Source organism: Pseudophryne corroboree, chromosome 1 (genome assembly GCF_028390025.1).
Source record: "Pseudophryne corroboree isolate aPseCor3 chromosome 1, aPseCor3.hap2, whole genome shotgun sequence".
Taxonomy (NCBI): Eukaryota; Metazoa; Chordata; class Amphibia; order Anura; family Myobatrachidae; genus Pseudophryne; species Pseudophryne corroboree.
The window spans coordinates 676,663,572-676,684,462 of NC_086444.1; the positions used below are offsets into that span (position 1 = coordinate 676,663,572).

The 20,891-nt window shown below is 46.4% G+C and overlaps 1 protein-coding gene across 3 annotated transcripts in view; it reads left to right on the top strand.

The window, feature by feature from the left end:
- Positions 1-20,891, top strand: part of FKBP8 (FKBP prolyl isomerase 8) — a 224,469-nt gene that overhangs the window by 162,424 nt on the left and 41,154 nt on the right. For all 3 annotated transcript variants that reach the window (XM_063914734.1, XM_063914736.1, XM_063914735.1), the window contains exons 7-8: positions 19,124-19,201; positions 19,743-19,874. In XM_063914734.1, coding sequence (XP_063770804.1) covers positions 19,124-19,201; positions 19,743-19,874 — 210 coding nt within the window. The remainder of the gene's footprint in view (positions 1-19,123; positions 19,202-19,742; positions 19,875-20,891) is intronic.

The following is a 20,891-nucleotide window of genomic DNA, read 5'->3' on the forward strand; positions in this document are numbered from 1 at the left end:
AAGGGAAGACACATTATAATACCCTGTTATATTATTATAATAAGGGGAACTGCTGAATAGTACCAAGGGGATTTTAGGCACAGAGTCTTGGGGGGTTAGGCCAATTATTTGATAATCCCACACAGTACTCAACACTTGCCAACCCTAACAGATGAATTCCACATTTGTAATTGTCCAATAATGGAGTTTGAGACTAACCAGGATTAAGTGAGAGTACGTAATACTCGCAGGAGTTCACCCGTGGATTAAAATCCCTTTTGCATCTATGTGCCACATAGGTTTGGGAAATCCCCCCACCACCCTTTTTTTTTTTTTTTTCCCAGAAAAATGTTGCTAGTATACCAAAGATATCTGATTGATACAATTAATTTAAGGAATTATAGGTATTATCACATTGTTGTATAGAATTTAGCCAGTGCTACTGCATATGTATGTTCATAAATATACCACTTCAGATACAGCAGATGACATACTTCTTATTAGGCTCACTCAGCTATCCCCAAAATGAAAGGGATAAGCAAATATAGTGAAGTACTGTTTAATAATTGTAAATTTCAGCCAAACCTGAGCCTGCACCAGTGGGAGAACCCAGGACTTGCACTGTTTCAAGTGCATTCTGAACTGCTTAAAAACAGTTCATGTCTAGCTGGTAATTGTCAAAATTTGGCCACTTGGAAATACCTGTAATCTGTGTGGAGTTTATATGTTTTTGTTTCTCTATCGTCCTAGTGGATGCTGGGGTTCCTGAAAGGACCATGGGGAATAGCGGCTCCGCAGGAGACAGGGCACAAAAAGTAAAGCTTTAGGATCAGGTGGTGTGCACTGGCTCCTCCCCCTATGACCCTCCTCCAAGCCTCAGTTAGATTTTTGTGCCCGGCCGAGAAGGGTGCAATCTAGGTGGCTCTCCTAAAGAGCTGCTTAGAAAAGTTTAGCTTAGGTTTTTTATTTTACAGTGAGTCCTGCTGGCAACAGGATCACTGCAACGAGGGACTTAGGGGAGAAGAAGTGAACTCACCTGCGTGCAGGATGGATTGGCTTCTTTGGCTACTGGACATTAGCTCCAGAGGGACGATCACAGGTACAGCCTGGATGGTCACCGGAGCCTCGCCGCCGGCCCCCTTGCAGATGCTGAAACAAGAAGAAGGTCCAGAATCGGCGGCATGAAGACTCCTCAGTCTTCTTAAGGTAGCGCACAGCACTGCAGCTGTGCGCCATTTCCTCTCAGCACACTTCACACGGCAGTCACTGAGGGTGCAGGGCGCTGGGAGGGGGGCGCCCTGGGAGGCAATGAAAACCTATTTTTGGCTAAAAATACCTCACATATAGCCTCCGGGGGCTATATGGAGATATTTAACCCCTGCCAGAATCCGTTAAGAGCGGGAGACGAGGCCGCCGAAAAAGGGGCGGGGCCTATCTCCTCAGCACACAGCGCCATTTTCCCTCACAGAAAGGCTGGAGGGAAGGCTCCCAGGCTCTCCCCTGCACTGCACTACAGAAACAGGGTTAAAACAGAGAGGGGGGGCACTAATTTGGCGTTAGAAATATATAAAAAAGATGCTATAAGGGAAAACACTTATATAAGGTTGTCCCTATATAATTATAGCGTTTTTGGTGTGTGCTGGCAAACTCTCCCTCTGTCTCTCCAAAGGGCTAGTAGGTCCTGTCCTCTATCAGAGCATTCCCTGTGTGTGTGCTGTGTGTCGGTACGTGTGTGTCGACATGTATGAGGACGATGTTGGTGAGGAGGCGGAGCAATTGCCTGTAATGGTGATGTCACTCTCTAGGGAGTCGACACCGGAATGGATGGCTTATTTAGGGAATTACGTGATAATGTCAACACGCGCCAAGGTCGGATGACGACATGAGACGGCCGACAAACAATTAGTACCGGTCCAGACGTCTCAAAAACACCGTCAGGGGTTTTAAAACGCCCGTTTACTTTAGTCGGTCGACACAGACACAGACAGGGACACTGAATCCAGTGTCGACGGTGAATAAACAAACGTATTCCTTATTAGGGCCACACGTTAAGGGCAATGAAGGAGGTGTTACATATTTCTGATACTACAAGTACCACAAAAGAGGGTATTATGTGGGATGTGAAAAAACTACCGTAGTTTTTCCTGAATCAGATAAATTAAATGAAGTGTGTGATGATGCGTGGGTTCCCCCCGATAGAAAATATGGGCGGTATACCCTTTCCCGCCAGAAGTTAGGGCGCGTTGGGAAACACCCCTTAGGGTGGATAAGGCGCTCACACGCTTATCAGAACAAGTGGCGGTACCGTCTATAGATAGGGCCGTCCTCAAGGAGCCAGCTGACAGGAGGCTGGAAAATATCATAAAAAGTATATACACACATACTGGTGTTATACTGCGACCAGCGATCGCCTCAGCCTGGATGTGCAGAGCTGGGGTGGCTTGGTCGGATTCCCTGACTAAAAATATTGATACCCTTGACAGGGACAGTATTTTATTGACTATAGAGCATTTAAAGGATGCATTTCTATATATGCGAGATGCACAGAGGGATATTTGCACTCTGGCATCAAGAGTAAGTGCGATGTCCATATCTGCCAGAAGATGTTTATGGACACGACAGTGGTCAGGTGATGCAGATTCCAAACGGCACAAAGGTGTATTGCCGTATAAAGGAAGAGGAGTTATTTGGGGTCGGTCCATCGGACCTGGTGGCCACGGCAACTGCTGGAAAATCCACCGTTTTTACCCTAAGTCACATCTCTGCAGAAAAAGACACCGTCTTTTCAGCTTCAGTTCTTTCGTCCCTATAAGAGTCATATCTGCCCAGGGATAGAGGAAAGGGAAGAAGACTGCAGCAGGCAGCCCATTCCCAGGAACAGAAGCGTTCCACCGCTTCTGACAAGCTCTCAGCATGACGCTGAGACCGTACAGGACCCCTGGATCCTACAAGTAGTATCCCAGGGGTACAGATTGGAATGTCGAGACGTTTCCCCTGCGCAGGCTCCTGAAGTCTGCTTTACCAAGGTCTCCCTCCGACAAGGAGGCAGTATGGGAAACAATTCACGAGCTGTATTCCCAGCAGGTGATAATTAAATTACCCCTCCTACAACAAGAAAAGGGGTGTTATTCCACACTATATTGTGGTACTGAAGCCAGAAGGCTAGGTGAGACCTATTCTAAATCTAAAAAAATTTGAACACTTACAAAGGTTCAAATCAAGATGTAGTCACTCAGAGCAGTGATAACGAACCGGGAAGAAGGGGACTATATGGTGTCCCGAGACATCAGGGATGCTTACCTCCATGTCCAAAATTTGCCCTTATCACTAAGGGTACCTCAGGTTCGTGGTACAGAACGGTCACTATCAGTTTCAGACGCTGCCGTTTGGATTGTCCACGGCACCCCGGGTCTTTACCAAGGTAATGGCCGAAATGATGGTTCTTCTTCGAAGAAAAGGCGTCTTAATTATCCCTTACTTGGACGATCTCCTGATAAGGGCAAAGTCCAGGGAACAGTTGGAGGTCGGAGTAGCACTATCTCGGATACTGTTACAACAGCAGGGGTGGATTCTAAATATTCCAAAATCGCAGCTGATCCCGACAACAAGTCTCCTGTGCTTAGGGATGATTCTGGACACAGTCCAGAAAAAGGTGTTTCTCCCGGAAGAGAGAGCCAGGGAGTTATCCGAGCTAGTCAGGAACCTCCTAAAATCAGTGCATCATTGCACAAGGGCCATGGTAAAAAAATGGTGACTTCCTTCGAAGCAATTCCAGTCGGCAGATTTCATGCAAGAACTTTTCAGTGGGATCTGCTGGACAAATGGTCCGGATCGCATTTTCAGATGCATCAGCGGATAACCCTATATCCAAGGACAAGGGTGTCTCTCCTGTGGTGGTTACAGAGTGCTCATCTTCTAGAGGGCCGCAGATTCGGCATTCAGTTTTGGATGTTGGTGACCACGGAGGCCAGCCCGAGAGGCTGGGGAGCAGTCACACAAGGAAAAAATTTCCAGGGAGTGTGATCAAGTCTGGAGACTTTTCTCCACATAAATATAGCTAAGGGTAAATTTATAATGCTCTAAGCTTAGCAAGACCTCTGCTTCAAGGTCAGCCGGTATTGATCCAGTGGGATAAAACATCACGGCAGTCGCCCACGTAAATAGACAGGGCGGCACAAGAAGCAGGAGGGCAGTGGCAAAAACTGCAAGGACTTTTCGCTGGGCGGAAAATCATGTGATAGCACTGTCAGCAGTGTTTCATTCCGGGAATGGAAACTGGGAAGCAGACTTCCTCAGTAGGCACGACCTCCGCCCGGCAGAGTGGGAACTTCATGGGGAAGTTTTCCACATGATTGTAAACCGTTGGGAATTACCAAAGGTGGACATGATGGCGTCCCGTCTGAACAAAAAACGGGACAGGTATTGCACCAGGTTAAGAGACCCTCAGGCAATAGCTGTGGATGTTCTGGTAACACCGTGGGTGTACCAGTCGGTGTATGTGTTCCATCCTCTGCTTTTCATACCTAAGGTACTGAGAATTATAAGACGTAGAGGAGTAAGAACTATACTCATGGCTCCGGATTGGCCAAGAAGGACTTGGTACCCGGAACTTCAAGAGATGCTCACAGAGGACTTATGGCCTCTGCCGCTAAGAAGGGACTTGTTTCAGCAAGTACCATGTCTGTTCCAAGACTTACCGCAGCTGCGTTTGACGGCATGGCGGTGGAACGCCGGATCCTAAGGGAAAAGGCATTCAGGAAGAGGTCATTCCTACCCTGGTCAAAGCCAGAAAGGAGGTGACCGCACAACATTATCACCACATGTGGCGAAAATATGTTGCGTGGTGTGAGGCCAGGAAGGCCCCACGAAGAAATTTCAACTCGGTCGATTCCTGCATTTCCTGCAAACAGGAGTGTCTATGGGCCTCAAATTGGGGTCCATTAAGGTTCAAATTTCGGCCCTGTCGATTTTTCTTCCAGAAAGAATTGGCTTCAGTTCCTGAAGTCCAGAAGTTTGTCAAGGGAGTATTGCATATACAACCCCCTTTTGTGCCTCCAGTGGCACTGTGGGATCTCAACGTAGTTCTGGGATTCCTCAAAACACATTGGTTTAAAACCAGTCAAATCTGTGGATTTGAAGCATCTCACATGAAAAGTGAACATGCTCTTGGACCTGGCCTGGACCAGGCGAGTGTCAAATTGGTGGTTTTTTTCTCAAAAAAAGCCCATATCTGTTTGTCCATTCGGACAGGGCAGAGCTGCGGACTCGTCCCCAGTTCTCTCCCTAAGGTGGTGTCAGTGTTTCACCTGAACCAGCTTATTGTGGTGTCTTGCGCCTACTAGGGACTTGGAGGACTCCAAGTTGCTAGATGTGGTCAGGGCCCTGAAAATATAGGTTCCAGGACGGCTGGAGTCAGGAAAACTGACTTGCTGTTATCCTGTATGCACCCAACAAACTGGGTGCTCTTGCTTCTAAGCAGACTTTTGCTAGTTGGATGTGTAATACAATTCAGTTTGCACATTCTGTGGCAGGCCTGCCACAGCCAAAATATGTAAATGCCCATTCCACAAGGAAGGTGGGCTCATCTTGGGCGGCTGCCCGAGGAGTCTCGGCTTTACAACTTTGCCGAGCGGCTATTTAGTCAGGGGCAAACACGTTTGTAAAATCCTACAAATTTGATACCCTGGCTAAGGAGGACCTGGAGTTCTCTCATTCGGTGCTGCAGAGTCATCCGCACTCTCCCGCCCGTTTGGGAGCTTTGGTATAATCCCCATGGTCCTTTCAGGAACCCCAGCATCCACTAGGACGATAGAGAAAATAAGAATTTACTTACCGATAATTCTATTTCTCGGAGTCCGTAGTGGATGCTGGGCGCCCATCCCAAGTGCGGATTATCTGCATTACTTGTACATAGTTACAAAAATCGGGTTATTATTTGTTGTGAGCCATCTTTTCAGAGGCTCCGCTGTTATCATACTGTTAACTGGGTTCAGATCACAGGTTGTACAGTGTGATTGGTGTGGCTGGTATGAGTCTTACCCGGGATTCATAAATCCTTCCTTATTGTGTACGCTCGTCCGGGCACAGTATCCTAACTGAGGCTTGGAGGAGGGTCATAGGGGGAGGAGCCAGTGCACACCACCTGATCCTAAAGCTTTACTTTTTGTGCCCTGTCTCCTGCGGAGCCGCTATTCCCCATGGTCCTTTCAGGAACCCCAGCATCCACTACGGACTCCGAGAAATAGAATTATCGGTAAGTAAATTCTTATTTTTTCTCATATTAAATCTTACAATTATTAAACAGTATTTCACTATAATTGCTTATCTCTAACATTTTGGGTATATCTGAATGAGCCTAATAAGAAGTATACTGTGAGATATGACATCTGCTGTATCTGAAGTGGTATATTTATGAATGACCTACATACTGTATGCAGTAGCACTGGATAAGTTCTATTCAACCTTTTTTGGCACATATTTGGTGAAGATGTGAGGATAACTTAAAATATTGAGCTCACCAAGCTGCTTTTTTTCTGCTTGTGCGCACTGCTAGGATTGTCTATTTTATATATCTATTATCAGATTGTTACTGTTTCTCATGTTAATATGAGGTGCTGATATAGAATAAGTCAATCATAATTAATCCAGGCATTCTGCTTTAATTTAATATTTTTTTTTGCTATACCCCAATATTAGGGAATTACAACTTTGTATACTGTAGGTATCACAACTGTACATGACGTGTCATAAATTATGATGAACATATGGATGGTATAATAGAGGGCCATCAAAATATGGCATTTGTGGCAACAACAGTGACAAGACATTGGGCATAATTCCAACTTGATCGTAGCTTTGCACAGCTACGATCAGTTACTCAGACATGCGGGGGGACCCAGCACAGGGCTAGTCCGCCCCGCATGTCTGGCTCTGCCCCACCGTACAAGTTCAAAAGCATTGCACAGCGGCAATGCTTTTGTACTTGATGAGTAGTTCCATACCAGCGCAGCTCCTGCGCACAGGCAGGGAGCTACTAGTCACTGACCGGGTCACAGCGGCTGCGTGTGACGTCACGCAGCAGCCGCAGCCTGCCCCCCGCACGGTCCGGGCACACCTGCGTTGCCCGGACCGCACCCCTGAAAAGGCGACCAAACGCCACCGGCCTGCACCCTCCTGCCCAGCGACCGCCTCTGCCTGGCAGGGCTGAGATGGCCGTCGGCTGTCTGGCATGCGCCGGCGTATGCGCAGTTCAGACCTGATCGGCTGCTGTGCAAAAATGCACAGCAGCCGATCAGGTCTGAATTAGGCCCCTTGTCTGTAATGACATCAGTTATAAGAGAGTGAGGCTCCCCAGGACACACCATATCAAGCAATTGAAATATTTTTAGGGATTTGGATAGAGGTCATATTGGGGGACTTTGATTTGATGTGTTGTAGAAGTGATTATTATACCAAACACCCACTTACAAATCCTTTACCTGCTTATCTTGCAATATATCCCACCAGCTATTAGGATGCCATTTATAATCAAGGGATCTCTCCCACTGATATATAAACTGTTTGATGCACATTATAGGACCGATGCTATACAGGAACTTGAAGACAGTTGTAACTAATACTCATTTGTGAGGCTACTGTGAGGCCACCTTGTAGGTGAATTATACAGTGAGGACAATTCCAAGTTGATACCTCATAGAAGGCGTATGGTGTTATTTATGAGAAATTAACCAAATAGAGGACAAATTAGCATTCACCATATTTTTTGTATAGCATTTTTATGCACACTTTCTTTCTGTACTTTTACACGCATCTCTATAATTTTAGTATTTCACTGACAGGACGTGATATGTAATGTTTAATATTATGAAATACAAGGAATGTTTTAAAACCTATACACTACTACAGACATCCTCTGTTCTACTGTGTTGCACATATGGGAGACTCAACCTGTAATACCCTGCCTAGGGAATATAGCAAGAAGATCTCTTACTAGCTGGTTCCACTGCAACAGGCTGGTAGGATGGTCCCTCTTCCACAGGCTGGTCAATGGTACAGGTTGGCAGGAAAGTCCCTCTGGCAGCTGGCTGGTCTCTGGGTGCAGGAATGCAGCATGCTCTCAGTGTGCAGAAAAGTCAACACACTATACTGTTTCTATTAGCCCACCAGCCTGTCATGTAAGTGAAGCCACGCCCCCAACACACAGCCACTTCCTGGATCTCCTATTATCAGCACAGACTGAGAGCTGGGGAGATGAAAGCAGTCTCAATAAACAAACTATGTTGATTGATTAACTGCTGTGCAGGCCAAAAGGGTGAGTGGGGAGGAAGGGGCACCCGCTGTGAGCTGCTGCAACTCACACCACTCACTATAGCTGACAGCCAGCTGAGATAGGAATGGGTTAAGGAGCAGGACTTCACAGACGGTTTGTCCGTAGGCAGGAATGTGCTAGGGGGGGCGACCGCCCCCACCGCCCCCCTCTGTATCCGTGCCTGGATCTCTGCGTAGGAATACGAACACCTCTGCCTGTCAATCAGGCGGGGAGGGATGGGCAGGGATGGCCAGTGTTCGGGGGAAAAGGGGTGGGTCGCCCCTGTTTTCTTGAAGTGTGGAGGCCAAGGACTGTGTCGGGTACGCAGTTTCCTTGGCCTCCCAAGGCCACCTGCGATGACCAGCCTGAGTGAACTCGGGCTTACTCGGTTTACTCGATGGTCGCGATGTTCATCTATAATGCGATCGCAGGTAGGAGGTGGTATGCACCTCCTCCAGCCTTTGCATTGCTAAGGATTGCAATTGCAAAGCTGCTGCAAACAGCTTTGAAATTGCAGTTAGTGAATTAAACCCTAAGAGAGCAGACACACGCGACTGTGACTTAGAAAGTAAATATTAAGTTGTTGGAATGGGTAACAGAAGGCATAATATTAGTTATAATAAAGATTTTTTTTGTTCTTGTTATAGCAGAACAATTAGCCTGCTGATGTTTAGTTATGAAAGTTCATTCAACTGAATGTAACTATAGATCCTATTGTTAATGTTCGATTTTTTTTTTTTACAGCTGTTCTTCACAGTTTTCACAAGGTGTCACCATCGAAAACAAAAATAAATGAGTCCCATACCTAGCTTGTAGTCTAACTCCGATTTTGTGGTGTATAGTTGGAAATACATTTATTTTATTTCAGAGTATATTACAGTATCTACATTTTCATGATTACATTCTTAACATTTTGAGATTTTTACATCAGAATGTACTGGTTGAAGAATAGCACATATAGATATGTTACAAGCATGTTATATGAACACAAATCCACATTTCTCTTACGTCCTAAAGGATAATTGGGTCCACATTAGTACCATGGGGTATAGACGGGTCCACTAGGAGCCTTGGGCACTCTAAGAAATCAATAGTGTGCACTGGCTCCTCCCTCTATGCCCCTCCCACCAGACTCCGTTTCGAAAATGTGCCTGGAGGAGCCGGTCACGCTTATGTAAGCTCCTGAAAAGTTTTCTGCATTTATTTTCTATTTGTTATTTTACAGGCACTGCTGGGTGGCACCAGCATGCCTGTTTCGTGGGACTTAAAGGGGAGAATGGCCCAACTTCCTAAAGAGTGAATGGTCCCGTTTCTCCGTTGACAGGACACTGAGCTCCTGAGGTACTCATTCACAAGCCCCACCACAGCGAGCGTTCCCTCCCGCAGCACGCCGCCAGCTCTAGCAGATCCAGAAGAAAGAAGAGTGGTGAGTAGAACACCGGCGTCCTGGTTAGTGGGTCGCCGTCGAGAATGGCGGCACAAGGCTAAGAGCGCAGCGCTGACATGCAGGCTGTGCTCCGGGGGGTTTAGGAGGACATGCGGATGAGTGTGTCACGCTGTGAGGGGCGCGCTGAGCCACCAGTGATTACCCACACTGGCCAACTAGCTTAACAGGGGTTCTAACCCTCTGTTAAGCAAACCAAGACCTCAGGCCAGTATAAAAAACCGAAAGCCGCGTGCCATTAAAGTGGCGGAGCTTTGCTATGAGCGGATCCAGCGGCTCACCAGCGCCATTTTCCCTCCGCAGCTTACACTGACAGGCATCACAGGGAAGCGCAGCTCCTCCACAAAGACTCCACGTCTCCTCAGCGTTACCAGGGGCTATTAGAAGGGGTGGGAGTGTTGTAGAATACTAAGCCCTCTTAAGGGACTTAGTGTGGCGACCCAGCTGAGTTTGACTTGGCTAAAAGGGCGCGGTGTGGCTGGCTCCATTTTCCGTGTCTCCCTGCGGGCTCTGTGTGGGTTAAACTGTGTTTTCACCTTCTGTGTGTGAGTCCCTTCACGTTACCATGTCCAGGGACTGTGTTTCCTGCACAGCAGAGTGTCTGTCCTCCCCTGGAGACTCGCTAGCATGTACCCAGAATAGTACACATTCTAAGGCTAGTGGGGCAGAACCCCCATGGTTAGATTCCATTAAGGGGCTATCTAATATATCTACTAGATTATCCCATACTGAGAAAGAGATGCAATACTTAAGGCAGTCTATGGATGACCTGATAAATAGAGATTCAGTTCCCTTTCCAGCATCTCAGACCCCTGCCATTTGCCCACAAAAGCCTACTCTGGCCCAAATCATGCAGACTGATACTGATGAGGATACATCAGACGCAGAGGAGGGTGAAGTGGATGCGAGTGGGGGGATACAGGCCCTGAAAGAAGCCATTAGAGATGTCCTGCACATTCCTGACAAGGTGGTGGAGGTAGTGGAGAAATCTTATTTTAATGTAAAAAAGAAATCCTCCGCTACTTTTCCAGCATCAAAGGAATTGAATGCTCTGTTTGAAGAAACTTGGGCTAATCCTGACAAAAAGTTTCATATCCATAAAAGGTTAATTACATCCTTTCCCTTTCCTCTAGAGCAGGCATTCCCAACCGCGGTCCTCAAGGCACACCAACAGTGCAGGTTTTAGTGATATCCAGGCTTCAGCACAGATGGTTAAATCAAAATAACTGAGGTGCTAATTAAGTCACCTGTGTCCAAGCCTGGATATCACTAAAACCAGGACTGTTAGTGTGCCTTGAGGACCGTGGTTGGGAAACACTGCTCTAGAGGATAGAAAGAAATGGGAAAACCAGCCGATTGTGGACGCATCTGTATCTAGGTTGTCACGTAAGATAGTCTTACGTGTTCCTGGGGCAGCATCCTTAAAGGACACGGCTGACCGCAAGATTGAGAACACTCTCATATCTTTATACACTAGTGCTGGGGTGGCCCAGAGACCCACTATTGCTTGTGCATGGATCACTAAGGCAATTGCTAAGTGGTCAGGTAACCTTATTGACAGATTATATTCCTTACCCAGGGGGGAGATAATTTTACTCCTACAGCATATTCAGGACTCTGCTAACTTTATGGTGGAGGCCACAAAGTAAATTGGTTTGCTCAATGCACGCACCACTGCCATGGCAGTGTCAGCACGCGGGGGCCTGTGGCTGCGCCAGTGGACTGCGGATTCCAGGAAAGGGCAGCCTAAAACCTACTCTCACTGGCAAAAGGTAGCATATGATGCTGTGGCACAGTCCTACACCCCCGCCAGTATAAAGATTAAAAACTAGTTCTGAGCGGAAACGCGCCATTACAGGGGGCGGAGCTTCTTCCTCAGGCAGCCAGCACACTGTTCAGCTCCATTTTCTCCCACCTGCTGCAGGGGAAGAACCGCTGATCTTCCTCCGCTTCTGAATCAAGTATCAGGGCCAAAAAGGTGGGGGGGGGGGGGGAGTGTAATTTGGGTGCTCAGTCATATTATTGGCATTATATAAGCGCTTAAGTTCTCTGTGTACAAGGTACATGTCAAAGGGATTTTTTCCTTGGCGCTGAGTTGTGAGCTGGCAAATCCTGTTCTGTGTCCTTCTGACAGATTTTACTGTGGGTCTGTCCCCAATAAGCCCCGGAGTGTCTGTGGTGTGATTGTGCACGTGTGTGACATGTCTGAGGCAGGGAGCTCTTCCCATGAGAGAGCCATTTTAGGGACACAGAGTTGTAATGTGGTGGCGCTGCCGGCACACCAAGAGCCTGAATGGGTGAAAGAATTACGTGATAGTGTGAATCATATCAGTAAGAGATTGGATAAGTCTGAGTCTCATGCAGAAAACTGGAGAAAATCCGTGGAAGATGTGATTTTTAATAGTTGTGCCTTTTCATCCACAGGGGACCCCTCTGGTTCACAAAAAAGGTCATTTGCACAAGTAGTACAAACTGATGCCGACACGGATTCTAATTCCTGTGTCGACACTAGTGATTCCAGGGGAATAGATCCAAAGTTAGCAAAAAACATTCAATACATGATTGTTGCTATAAAGGAGGTGTTAGAAGTTACGGAGCCCCCTCCTTTACCACAGGAGAAGGCTTACTTTAATAAAGATAAGAAAATTAATGCAACTTTCCCTCCATCTCATGAACTGAACAGTCTCTTTGAGGGAGTCTGGACAAACCCTGAAAAGAAATTTCAGATTCCCAAAAGAATTCAGGCAGCTTATCCTTTCCATGCAGAGGACAGGAAAAGGTGGGAGTCACCCCCCGTTTTAGACAGTGCCCTGTCACGGTAACAAAAAAGGTGATTCTCCCTGCGCCTGGGACGGCTTCACTAAAGGAGCCAGCAGACCGCAAGTTAGAGACTACGTTGAAATCTATTTATGTGGCCAATGGGACACTACTCAGGCCTACCATTGCCTGTGTGTGGGTGAGTAGTGCTATTGAAAAGTGGTCAGAAAACTTGTCATCAGACATTGACACAATAGATAGAGACGAGATACTCCTAACGTTAGGTCATATCAAAGACGCTGCTGCATACATGCTGGAAGCCATGAAAGATATTGATCTCTTGGGATCAAGAGCTGCTACCATGGCTATCTCAGCATGTAGGGCGTTGTGGATTCGCCAGTGGAATGCTGATGCAGATTCCAAAAGGAATATGGAGGCTCTCCCGTATAAGGGCGAGGCCTTGTTTGGAGATGGGCTGGATGCCTTAGTTTCTGCGGCTACCGCAGGTAAATCGATGTTTTTGCCTAATGCTCCTGCACCGGCAAAAAAGACACATCACTCTCAGATGCAGTCCTTTCGGCCCAATAAATACAAGAAGGGTAAAGGTTCCCCCTTCTTTGCGGGTAAAGGAAGGGGAAAAGGAAAAAAATCCACAGCCTTTCCTGGAACACAGGAGCAGAAATCAGCCTCTGCTTCTGCCAAAACTTCAGCATGACGCTGGGGCTCCCTTGCGGGAGTCCACTCAAGTGGGGGAATGTCTTGAAACTCTAGCTTGTACCCGTGGGACACTATATGTAAGACCCACGGATCCAGGCCAGATTGGACCCAAATCTGACTGAAGAGTTTCAGACGTGCCCCCACTTGAGTGGACTCCCGCAAGGGAGCCCCAGCGTCATGCTGAAGATTTGGCAGAAGCAGAAGTTGATTTCTACTCCTGTTTTTTCAAATCGACCTTACCAGCTTCTATCCCAGACAGGGAAGTGGTATCCACAGCAATACAAAAGTTGTCAGGATCAAGTGATTGTCCTGGTTCCCTTGTCGTAACAAGGAGAAGGGTTTTATTCAAGCCTTTTCGTTGTTCCAAAACCGGACGGCTCGGTCAGACTGATTCTAAATCTGAAAACACTGAATCTCTACCTGAAAAGGTTCAAATTCAAGATGGAATCTCTGAGGGCAGTGATTTCCAGTCTGAAGGAAAGGGACTTCATGGTGTCAGTGGACATAAAAGATGCCTACTTACATGTTCCTATCTATCCTCCACATCAAGCTTATCTGAGAATTGCAGTGCAGGATTGTCATTACCAATTTCAGACGTTGCTGTTTGGACTCTCCACGGCACCAAGGGTGTTCACTAAGGTGATGGCGGAGATGATGGTCCTCCTTCGACAGCAAGGAGTCAATATAATTCCTTACCTGGACGATCTCCTGATAAAAGCAAGGTCCAGGGAAAGGTTGGTGCAGAACATTGCACTCTCCCTGACAGTACTTCAACAACACGTTTGGATCATAAATTTTCCAAAGTAACAGTTGGAACCGACGACAAGATTATCGTTTCTGGGGATGATACTGGACACAGAAGTACAGAGGGTATTTCTTCCAGTAGAAAAGGCTCTGGAAATCCAGAGAATGGTCATACAAATTCTGAAACCAAGAAGTGTGTCGATTCATCAATGCATTCGGTTGTTGGGGAAGATGGTAGCGGCCTACTAGGCCATACAGTTTGGCCGATTCCATGCCAGAGTATTCCAGTGGGACCTATTGGACAAGTGGTCCAGTTCACATCTACACATGCATCAGAGGATAATTCTGTCATCCAAAGCCAGAATTTCGCTCCTGTGGTGGCTGCACAGTTCTCACCTCCTGGAAGGACGCAGGTTCGGGATTCAGGACTGGGTCCTAGTAACCATGGATGCAAGTCTCAGAGGCTGGGGAGCAGTCACACAGGGGGAAAGCTTCCAAGGAAGATGGTCAAGGCAAGAAGCCTGTCTTCACATAAATGTTCTGGAGTTGAGAGCCATTTACAACGGCCTTCTACAGGCGGTGCATCTTCAAGATCAACCCATACAGATCCAGTCAGACAATGTAACAGCAGTAGCGTACATAAACCGTCAGGGTGGAACGAAAAGCAGAGTGGCAATGGCAGAGGTGTCAAAAATCCTCCTCTGGGCAGAAAGACATGCAGAAAGCTCTGTCGGCAATTTTCATTCCAGGAGTGGACAACTGGGAAGCGGACTTCCTCTGGGCATAAAGACATGCAGAAAGCTCTGTCGGCAATTTTCATTCCAGGAGTGGACAACTGGGAAGCGGACTTCCTCTGGGCATAAAGACATGCAGAAAGCTCTGTCGGCAATTTTCATTCCAGGAGTGGACAACTGGGAAGCGGACTTCCTCTGGGCATAAAGACATGCAGAAAGCTCTGTCGGCAATTTTCATTCCAGGAGTGGACAACTGGGAAGCGGACTTCCTCTGGGCATAAAGACATGCAGAAAGCTCTGTCGGCAATTTTCATTCCAGGAGTGGACAACTGGGAAGCGGACTTCCTCTGGGCATAAAGACATGCAGAAAGCTCTGTCGGCAATTTTCATTCCAGGAGTGGACAACTGGGAAGCGGACTTCCTCTGGGCATAAAGACATGCAGAAAGCTCTGTCGGCAATTTTCATTCCAGGAGTGAACAACTGGGAAGCGGACTTCCTCAGCAGACACGATCTCCATCCAGGAGAATGGGGCCTCCACCAAGAAGTCTTTGCGGAAGTCACAGGTCCTTGGGGAGTTCCTCAAGTAGACATGATGGCATCTCGTCTCAAAAGAAGCTTCAGAGATATTGTTCCAGGTCGAGAGACCCTCAAGCAACAGCAGTGGATGCACTAGTGACCCAGTGGGTGTTTCGGTCGGTGTATGTCTTCCCTCCATTTCCACTGATACCAAAAGTTCTCAAAATCATAAGAACAACAAGGGTTCGAGCGATCCTCATTGTCCCAGACTGGCCAAGGAGGGCTTTCTATCCAGATCTTTAGGAGTTACTCGTAGAAGATCCTCAGCCTCTTCCTCTTCGCGTGGACTTGCTGCAGCAGGGGCCGTGCGTGTATAAAAACTTACAGTGGCTACGTTTGACGGCATGGCTGTTAAACTCCGGATCCTAGCCGTTCCTGGACGTTTTCTCAATTTTTCTCCATTTTCTTCAGGTAGGTGTGGATGCTGGTCTACGATTGGGTTCAATCAAGGTCCAGATGTCAGTTTTCTTTCAGACGCAATTGGCCTCCCTTCCAGAAGTTCAGACGTTCGTGAAAGTGGTTCTGCACATCCAACCTCCATTTGTGCCTCCTGCGGCACCGTGGGATCTTAACATGGTATTGCAGTTCCTTCAATCAGATTGGTTTGAACCTCTCCAGGAGGTAGAGTTGAAGTTTCTCACTTGGAAAGTGGGGATGCTTTTGGCCTTGGCATCCGCAAGGAGGGTGTCTGAGTTAGGGGCCTTGTCTCACAAGAGCCCTTACTTGATATTCCATGAAGATAGGGCTGAACTAAGAACTCGTCAGCACTTTCTTCCAAAGGTGGTTTATTCCTTCCATGTAAACCAACCTATTGTGGTGCCAGTGGATCGGACACCTTTGCTGGTTCGAAGTCTCTGGATGTGGTCAGAGCTTTCAGTATTTATGTCGCGAGAACAGCTCGAATACTGAAAACAGAGGCTCTGTTTGTCCTGTATACTCCCAGCAAGATTGGGTGTCCTGCTGTAAGCAGACGATTGCACGCTGGATCATAGGTACGATTCAGTACGCTCATTCCACTGCAGGGTTGCCGATGCCGAATTCGGTGAATGCCCATTCTACACTGTAAGTGGGCTCATCCTGGGTGGCTGCCCGGGGGGTCTCGGCATTACAACTTGGCCGAGCAGCTACTTGGTCAGGGACAAACACGTTTGCTAAGTTTTACAATTTTGACACCTTGGCCGCTGATGACCTAAAGTTTGGTCAATCGGTCCTGCAGGGACATCCGCGCTCTCCCGCCCGTACTGGAGCTTTGGTATAACCCCATGGTACTAAAGTGGACCCCAGCATCCTCTAGGACGTATGAGAAAACAGGATTTTTATACCTACCGGTAAATCCTTTTCTCCTAGTCCGTAGAGGTTGCTGGGCACCCGACCCAGTGCGTACTTTACCTGCAGTAGTTATTTTGTTATAAGTTTTACACAGGTTGTGGTAAAAAAAAAAAAAAATTCAGCTCGTTGCTGTAATGTTTATGCTGGTTAGCATGTGTTATGTTGAATGCCATGTTGTGCGGCATGGTTGAAGTGTGAGCTGGTATGAATCTCACCATTAACTTAAAAGTAAATCCTTTTCTCGAATTGTCAGTCTCCCTGGACACAGTTTCTATACTGAGGTCTGGAGGAGGGGCATAGAGGGAGGAGCCAGTTCACACTCTGAAAAAGGCTTAAAGTGCCCATGGCTCCTCCGGAACCATCTATACCCCATGTTACTAAAGTAAATCCCAGCATCCTCTACGGACTAGGAGAAAAGGATTTACCGGTAGGTATAAAAATACCGTTATTCCTTCTGTTAGAAAAGGCATTGGTAATCCAGTCGATGGTGTGGAATGTTCTAAAACCAGCCCGGATATCCGTGCATCTATGCATTCGCCTTCTGGGGAAGATGGTAGCCTCTTACGTGGCTCTGCAGTACGAAATGTTCATGCAAGGCCCTTCCAGCCGGATCTGTTGGACAAATGGTCCGGATCGCATCTTTACATGCACCAGAGGATACGTCTGTCGCCAAATGCCAGGAGTTCTCTTCTGTGGTGGCATCAGACTTCTCATCTGACCAAGGGTCGAAGGTTCGGGATTCAAAATTGCTAACCACAGACGCAAGCCTCAGAGGTTGGGGAGCAGTCACCCAGGGGGAACAGTTCCAAGGAAAATGGTCAAGTCAGGAAACCATTCTTCCGATCAACGTTCTGGAGCTAAGGGCCATTTAAAACGCCCTTCTACAGGCATCGCATCTTCTTCAAGATCACGCCATTCAAGACATGACCTCCGCCCAGGAGAGTGGGGCCTTCACCTGCAGGTCTACCAGGTGGTTTACGTGTTTCCACCTCTTCAATCAATCCCAAGAATTCTCAAAAGAATAAAAAGGGAAAAGGTTCAAGAAATTCTCATTGCTCTGGACTGGCCAAGAAGGGCCTGGTACGCAGATCTACTGGGGATGCTCCTAGAGGACCCGTGGCCTTTGCCTCTTCGAAGGGATCTTCTACAACAGGGGCCGTTCGTCTATCAAGACTTAACACGGCTATGTTTGACGACATGGAGTTTGAACGTCAAATTCTAGCCCGGAAGGGGATCCCGGACAGGGTTATTCCAACCCTGATCCAAGCCAGGATAGGGGTAACGTCTGCACATTACCACCGTATTTGGAAAAAATATCCCTCGTTGTGTGAAAACGGGAAATTTCCTACAGTGGAATTTCAACATGGATGTTTTCTCCTTTTTCTACAGTCGGGTGTGGTTGTGGGCCTATGTTTGGGCTCCTTTAAGGTCCAGATTTCGGCCTTGTCCATTTTCTTCCAGAAACAATTGACTTCCCTCTCTGAGGTTCAGACGTTCTTGAAGGGTGTTCTGCACATCCAACCGCCCTTTGTGCATCCCACGGCACCTTGGAATCTCAACGTGGTCTTGCAGTTTCTACAATCGGAATGGTTTGAGCCTTTACAGGAGGTTGACTTAAAGTTTCTTACGTGGAAGACTGTTACGCCTTGCTGAAGCCAAGGCCAAAAGTGTATGTCGGAACTGGGGGTGTTGTTTCACAAAAGCCCCTATTTAATTTTCCATGAGAACAGAGCTGAACCCAGAACTCGACAGCAATTTCTTCCTAAGGTGGTACCTGCGTTTCATATCAATCAACCTATTGTGGTTTTGGTGCTTCCTGACACCTCTGCTACCTCAAAGTCCTTGGATGCTGTGAGGGCTTTGAAGATCTATGTGAAGCGAACAGCTCGTCACAGAAAATCTGACTCGCTGTTTGTTCTCTATGATCCCAAGAAAATTGTGTCCTGCTTTGAAGCAGTCTATTGCTCGCTGGATCAGGCTTACTATTCAGCAGGCTTATTCTACGGCAGGATTGCCGGTTCCTTAAGTACAGGCCCACTCTACTAGGTCGGTGGGTTCTTCCTAGGCGGCTGCCCGGGGTGTCTCAGCTTCACAGCTCTGCCGAGCAGCTACTTGGTCGGGTTCAAACACGTTGGCTAAGTTCTACAAGTTCGATACAGTGGCAACTGAGGACATTCAGTTTGGTCAATCTTTTCTGCAGGAACCTCAGCACTCTCCCACCCGGTTTGGGAGCTTTGGCACATCCCCATGGATGTTACTGAAGTATGCATTACATTTCCTCATCCCTATGTATTTCTATCCTATGACATGGTATTTTTCCTCTGTATAATCAATACTCTGCTTGAATATTTGATACTGTATGTTGTGATATGAAAAAATGTCTGTTAATTTAATGTATATACCATACTTGTGTCCAAGTGAGTTTAATTTATTGCAGTATATATTTATTTACAGTATATATGGAACATCAAGAACCATGTAAGATTCCAAGGCTTAACGCACAGGTCTTTAATGTTCCACTTGTCTTTCTGCAGGTGATAGCCCAGCAAGGAGAGTACAGTGAAGCTATAACCATCCTAAGGAAGGCATTGAAACTGGAGCCTTCCAATAAGGTATATCCGGCATAAATCTAGTTTACAGCCCCTACAAAGACCAACATAGTTCAGTAGTTTTGAACTCTTTTTTTGTCTTTGCAAAGAGGCTGGGACTTTCTTTGTATTGATCGATTTGGAGACAAAGGAGAGTGATACATTCAGAATGTACCAGTACAACTTCTTTTTTGGTTAGTTTTCCTGTACAAATTATAGGCCCCCGTGTATCAAGCCTTGAAGAGTGATAAATAGCACGGTGAAAAAGTACCAGCCAATCACCTCCTAACTTCCATGTGAAAAATGACAATTGGGAGCTGATTGGTTGGTACTTTATCACCGTGCTATTTATCACTCTCTAAGGCTTTATAGATCTGGGCCCTGTATTGGTGCAATGTTTTTGCACTAACTGTCCTCATATGTTTTTCTTTAGGTTTCTAAAATACCATTCTCTTTCACGTCTCTTGTTCTTTACATGATGTCATACTACTGGAGTGAACAGATTCCTGTTTATATTCCACAGAGGTTATTTCTTGAATAATTGAATATTTTTTATCTATTACAGACAATCCATGCAGAGCTCTCAAAGTTGGTGAAGAAGCATGCTGACCAGAGGAATATAGAAACTGCCATGTACAAGAAAATGCTGGGAAACGTCAGCAGCTCTACCAACAAGTCCACTCCAAAGACTTCATGGGTAATAAGCTCAATGATGTCTTGCTTTAGAAAGGTGTAGCCACTTCTAGAAGTTGGAGCTTTATATCATCAGTGAGCAAAGTGATTCACTGTCTGGTTATGGAGTTTAAGTACATCCTTTATATCCTCTGACCGGCTACCTCATGTATCCTGTTACTTGTCACTTGATAGCATGACATAACTCCAAGTTTCTACCCTCCGATTCTTGAATGATGTATATCATCATCAGTTTGTTTAAATTCTTCCCTCTCATCTCACCTCTGTAGCTTGCCTTGGCAGAGGTGTGTACTGAGATGCTTTCTCCTGCTCCTAATATGCATAACGGTAGTTTCTTATACTCTTGTCATTGAAGTTATGTTTTGTAGGCCTTTTTTTTTTACTTTGTACAAACCTGTATTCGTTCTTTCTCAGTAGGTTAAGTTTAAAACAAATCATTATAATCAAGTGTCAAGTAAATATTCAATTAGTAGTACAACACTGTGCATAATTGTGCAAGTAGAGCCATATCAGCATATAAAGATATGTGTTTGATTTCAACAAGTTTGGTTTCAAATACGATTATCTTGCATGGTTATTACTTTGTGCATCTAAGTAAATATTACAATGAACAAGTCACTAGGGTCCCTGTTACCTAGTTATAGGTAACGATGGTCCCCCTTCGATGTAATTTAGTGTTAATAGTTCTCTTGATCATTCAATAACAAAATTCCATAGTCATGATTATCTTGCATGGTTCCTGATCATTCAATAACAATTAAATTCCATTTAACCACTCTACTGTTACGAAGTGCATCAGCTTATTTCTTCCCACTCCGAAACAAGTTAAATACCCATCTCACAGTTCTTAGACCGCATATAAAGTGGTGCTGATCTAGGGCAAATGGCTAAAATGGCATATTATAACATGCTAGTTATGCTTGCTGTAATATCATGGATCATGAGTCACTGTGAAGCCAATCACTTAAGGCCCATACACACTTGACGATGCACACATCGTTAACGACTTCCCTTGAACTTC